Raw genomic sequence first — 5,610 nt, 5'->3', positions numbered from 1 at the left:
AGCAGTATTTGTCGCAAGTATCTCCTCCCACTCAGTGGCCTGCCTTTCCTTGCTTTCCAAAGATGGGAAGTCAGGGTGGCCCTACAGCAGCCTGGCCCAGAGTTCCCCGACCTCGAACGCTGTCATCACAACCAGTCCCACCCCCTCTGCCGGGGCAGGAAACGCCTCCGCGCTGGCCCCGCCCCCTGAGCGGAGCCCCGCCCCCTGAGCGGAGCCCCGCCCCCTGAGCGGAGCCCAGGGCGCGCTCTGTTGGCCACGGTCTCCAAGGCAGCACCAGCCACGCGGGCGGGGCGGGGCAGTAGGAAGGGAGGTCGGGTGGTGGCGGCTCAGGAGGATGCAGGCTGCAGGGGTCGCGGTCGCCGAGGAGCACTGGGCAGGTGACAGGCGGTTGCCTCCTGAACGAGGGTGCGCGCGCCGGGGGAGGGAAATGGGAAGGACTGGGACTGGGGGTGGGGACAGGAGGAAACTGGATCAGGACCAGGAGAACCCCAACGAGCCCGCGCCGGACAGCATTTGGGGCCCGGGCAGGAAGTGGGGGACCGTGGCAAGGCAGGGACGAGGGCCCAGGAACTGGCACCTGGAGAGGCTTTGGTGTCCAGACTCCCAGAGCAGCCCTGTCCTCTGTTGATAAAGAACTGCCCAGGGCAACAGACTCCCTCCCCGCCCCCGCCCCCAGGGACCTGTCACCTCCTTGACCTTAAGATGCCTTTGCTGCCGGGTCTTGTCCATCAGAAAAGAGGCAAAGAGAGAAAACAAACCGATCGTCCCTTGTGGGCAGCTTCCGGGCTGTTCCACAACAGGGCAACTTTTTCTCTTTCATCTTGGCCAGAGCAAGGAGGGTGCCTTTTCACCTACAGACGGAAATTCGTTCCTCCCAGTACTAGAGGAGGAGACCCAAGGTCTTGAAGGGAACCCTAGGGAACTGCCGCGTCTCAGTGCCTGGATACCATTGGCAATATCCCAGTCTGCCTTGTTTACTTTTGTAACGAGGTTGTCAGCCTCTCTCGGTCCGAAATTTCAGTGAAAAACAATTGTGCCACTAGGGAGCCACATTCATGACATTTAAAATGCCTACTTGCTAATTTATTCGAGATACCAGCTTTTCCTTCTTTAATCTCATGCCTTTATAAGATCAGGCCTCCACCAAAGCCCCAGCTTTGCTGGTGTTTGGCTTTCTATTCTCTGCACTATTCCAGATTTCATTAATTACACCAAAATAATCTTCTTCTATGGACTTTTTTTTATTCATTAACTCTAGGAAACCTTAGTCCATCTCACTTAAGAACAACAATTGAGGGTACTGAATGATTTCATGAGCAATTCCAAATTGAGATAGAATGATTATTTTAAGCTTTGTCTTTAACAATCCCATGCACAGTGACTTAAACTCCCCCAGTAAAACTCTTACAGATGTTTATACAAACTGTTTCTGTTAAAATGTTAGTTAGTACTTGGTGGATTTGCTGCTTTCTAAAAACTCCATAAAAAGCAAGAGTTAATCTACTTGTCAATATTAAAATAAGATAGGACACACTATGTATTTTTAAAATAAGATGATATAGCAGTCTGTACAGTTAAACAATAATATATTATTTATATTTATAATACCAGCTTGGGGAATTTTGAATTAAAAAGAAAACCACTTCATATGCATTTAAATCTGAATGCTACCTTTCATCTATTTTGTTTGTTAAGGTACTTTCCTCTGAGGTGTTGATGGTGTTAGCAACGAGGTCAACATTATTAGCAGTGCAAGGAATAGGAATAAGTTTGTGTTATTTAATTAAAGCTAGCATTTGCCAAAAGAACAAGAGCAAGCCCTGGAATCTCTGATGGTAAAAGTTTCTGTTGTCTGACCTACAGAAAAAAAAAAAAAATAGCATAAAGGCAGTGAGATAGAAGACTGAGCAAAATAGAAATGCTAGGGAGAGATGAAAGGAAGCACAATCCAAAATCATCATCTCCTTTCAATGTGATACGAACTTAGAGCACCCTTTCCATAAACCATCTCATGGGTCTTTATGGCAGCCCTCTGAGACAAGGAAGGCTCACTTGGAATCACACACTTAAGCGAGTTAGAAGGGACCCTAGCTGTTACTCAGGCCAATCTCCCACCCACGCAATATTCTCAAGGCCAGCATCCCTTTCAAGAAGGTAGACATCCAGCCTCTGCCATGAATCACTCAGTGGCAGTATGCACAAAGCCTCCAAATTTTGCGTTAAACAGTTTTAATCATTGTTCTTTTTTTTATATACTGAGCTGAGATTGATCTCCACGTAATGTCCACCTAAATTACTTATTCCTACCTAGTGGCAACCGGGGGGCCAAAATGCCTTCTAAATGATGAAACCAGCCGATATAGACCCAGGTACAAAACAGCTTCCCTCTTTACAGTTCCAGCTATGGAGACCACGTTCTTCCCTGCTCTCTCCTTTACTTTTCAAACGGTAGACCCTGAACCTGTTTTACTCTATTCATGAATACTCCTGAACATGGCATATTTATATTGGTGCCCTGGGTATTTGAAATAAAGCCATCAATGTACCGTCCATAATTAACCATTTAGCTTTGTCCAGGCTTGTAATAGGCCCTTGGAAGGTAGAAAAAGGAATCCAGCCATTTGATTTCCTCAATAAAGCTGTATTTGATTACTCAGGCTGTTTATGAACTCTACATCAGATGTGTTTCTGTAGAGAGAACACAATAGTTTTTCCAATAGACCTTCCCCATACAAAAGGGTACATACAAAAGGCTGCAGATAATGTAACAGGGTTCTGCTCACTTAAATGTTTGATTAACGTTGAAATTAAAGAGAATTCTGTAGTCACAAAGTGACACGAATACAATTTTTTTTTTTAGGTAATGCTTTTGTGAACCACAACTTTAAATACTCAAGCCAACTGCTCCTATCATCAAGAATATTTGTATTCATATTCATATTTGTATGTTTTCAAGATGAGTCATAGTAAATTAATTCCCAAGCTCTCAATTCAATCTCCTGTTCATCATACCAACTTAAAGGTCCGGTCCACAGAGCCACCTTTCAAGAAGGACTTACATCTGATTTCAAAAGACTCCTTGGAATCTGATTCAGGAAGCTTCACTCAAGAGAGTAAGTCCCAGTTTGAAGACCAAATCCGGGGGGACAACAGTATGGAGCCAGACAGCTTAGAGGAGGAAAGCCTTCAACAGGAAAGCCTGAGTGAGACAGAAGAGGAAGCAAGCAGAAAAGTAGCTCAGAAGGATGGCAGAGAAAACCTCCATACCCAGAACAATGGCATGGACAACAGGTAAGGAATTGGCTTGTGTACAACAACAGTGGGTTCTGAAATGTAAGTTAAGTCATCACTGGTAGATCACAAGCAACAGTAAGGACAGGCTATGGTAATGAACACCTTGTGATGTGTGTGAGACAGCTCCCAAGCGCCTAAGGACAGCTTAAAGCCAGGCTTTTTGCCACGCCCTTTTTTTAAATAAAAAATACGCAAAAGACAAGGATAGGTATTAATAAGGGTGTATGCACTCCTCCTGCTCCTTATTTCCTGTCCGTATTCCAAGTGTCTCCACTGCTATGACCTGACCTCGGAGAGATTCCAGAAAGCCTGCTATAAAAAAGTGCCATGACTTAGAATCAGGTGGTGTTGATTTGGTCCAGGCACTGCTGTTTAGTGTATAATTCGGAATAAGTCACTTAACTCTTTTGTGGCTCACTCTTCTCACCTGTCAAATTGATCTGGCCTGTCCATCTCCCAGGACTGCTATCAGTGTCAGTAAATACATTCTGGGAATACAGTCCTACCTGAGCTTATGAAGGTCTACCTCCCACAGCTTACATAATCATATAAAGATTTAATTTCTAATAATCAGTATTTATGGGGTGTTAACATTATGCTATGAGCTACCAAATAATATAAGAGAATATAAATTAGTGCATTACTCAATTTTAATGAAAAAATTATATGACACAGTATGGAAGAAGTTAAAAGCTATTGATTAGAAAGAGGTTTTCATGGGCTGACAAAGTGTGTAGTCCAAAGCAGACCATCGGGGTTCAAGTTCTGCCACTTACTGGCTGTGTGAGTTGGCCAAGTCCATTTAATCCCTCTGTGCCTCAGTTCCCTCATCATTAAAATGGGATAATAACAGTTACTTCACAGAGTTTTGAGGCGAAAATAAATGAATATATACACAATGTATGTAGAACAGTGACTAGCTTTTTGTAAGTTATAGATGTGTTAGGTTTTTTTTTTTTTTAATGGGTAAAATATATTGAGGAAAGTTTCTTAGAAGGCTTAGAACTTGGGCAGGCAGGGTTTTGGAGAGAAGGTAAAAATTTGGAAACAAGAACCGAATTAGAGTGAACATGTGACACGTTCAAGCCCCACTTGGTGGCAGAGGATTTGTTCTGAGCGTAGGGAAAGAGGACTGCGTAAGGGGCCTGATTATAGGGGCCGTCGAGCATGCAACCAGCCCACACCCCAGATAGGGCATTGAACACAGAACGCTACAACTCGTCCCAGCAAGGCAGTCATAGGAAGGGCGCCTGCAGGAGCCAGAATTAGAGCCCAGCCCTGAGTCTTTTTCTTCCTTTCTGCTTTCCCTCCTTATTTCTTCCACTGCAAATATTATCGGGCAGAATCAAGCACATTTGCTTCTTAGGGATCTCAAAGTACAGTGCAGGTGGTAGGCGCCATGAGCAAGGTGCAGCCCCAGTGCTGGGGGAGGAAGAGGAGGGGCTCAGGGAAGGCGTCAGCCAGACAGTCACCCCTGCTTGGCCTGGACACCAGGGGGAGAGAATACAGGTTCTTAGGAAGACCATGAGAGGAAGCCTTGTTTGAGGAAGATTATCCTGCAAGCCGGTGCATTCTGAATTAGAGGGTAAACTCATGATAGACAAAGAAACTACCAGATGGTAATCATAATTAAAATGACAACAGTATCTCTTTTTAAAGGGCCATCCATAATTTCATTTAATTCTTCATTGTCATCCTGCCAGAAAAATGCTGCTCTTCCCATTTACAGATAAGGAAAATGAGGCGAACAGAGATCAAATAACTTGTTGAACATCATAGTGCTGTGGGAGGATGTTTGTGGTTTTGTTGTTGTTGTTGGTGTAAATGATGACAAAATTCTAACCTAAAGAAAAGTACAGAGAAAAACACCATATAACCCTTATTGCCGTATTTGTTTCAGATATATATTTTTTAATTAATTTATTTTAGAGAGAGCACACACATGAGTGGGAGGGGCAGAGGGAGAGGGAGAGAAACTCAAGCAGACTCTGCACGGATCACAGAGCCCGATGTGGGCCTCGATCCCAGGACCCTGAGATCATGACCTGAGCCTAAACCAAGAGCCAGACGCTTAACCGACTGCACCACCCAGGCACCCCTCAGATGTATTTTTTATAGACATAAAATATTACAGACAAAACTTCCTTGTTCCCCTTCTCAAACCCATTCCCCCCACCCCCATCTGCCTCCTCGGAGATAGCCAATATGTACGCTTATGTGGGTGGGCATCCTTCTTAGCAATCTTTTGTTCATTCACTGCATAGGTAATTTATAGTTGGGGAGGGAAGAGAATGAGTGTAAGAATTGACAGGGCTT

The 5,610-nt window shown here is 44.4% G+C and overlaps 1 protein-coding gene across 1 annotated transcript in view; it reads left to right on the top strand.

Annotated features, from left to right (window-relative positions):
• The first annotated feature begins 2,956 nt into the window (after positions 1-2,956).
• The window catches only part of JHY (junctional cadherin complex regulator), a 44,124-nt gene continuing 41,470 nt past the window's right edge, over positions 2,957-5,610 (top strand). Inside the window, exons 1-2 of the mRNA XM_081797355.1 lie at positions 2,957-3,113; positions 3,209-3,291. Of these exons, the coding sequence (XP_081653481.1) occupies positions 2,957-3,113; positions 3,209-3,291 (240 nt within the window). The remainder of the gene's footprint in view (positions 3,114-3,208; positions 3,292-5,610) is intronic.

This window comes from Leptonychotes weddellii, chromosome 11, assembly GCF_054177405.1.
Source record: "Leptonychotes weddellii isolate Sample4059 chromosome 11, ASM5417740v2, whole genome shotgun sequence".
Taxonomy (NCBI): domain Eukaryota; kingdom Metazoa; phylum Chordata; class Mammalia; order Carnivora; family Phocidae; genus Leptonychotes; species Leptonychotes weddellii.
This window is presented reverse-complemented; position numbering and strand designations above follow the sequence as displayed.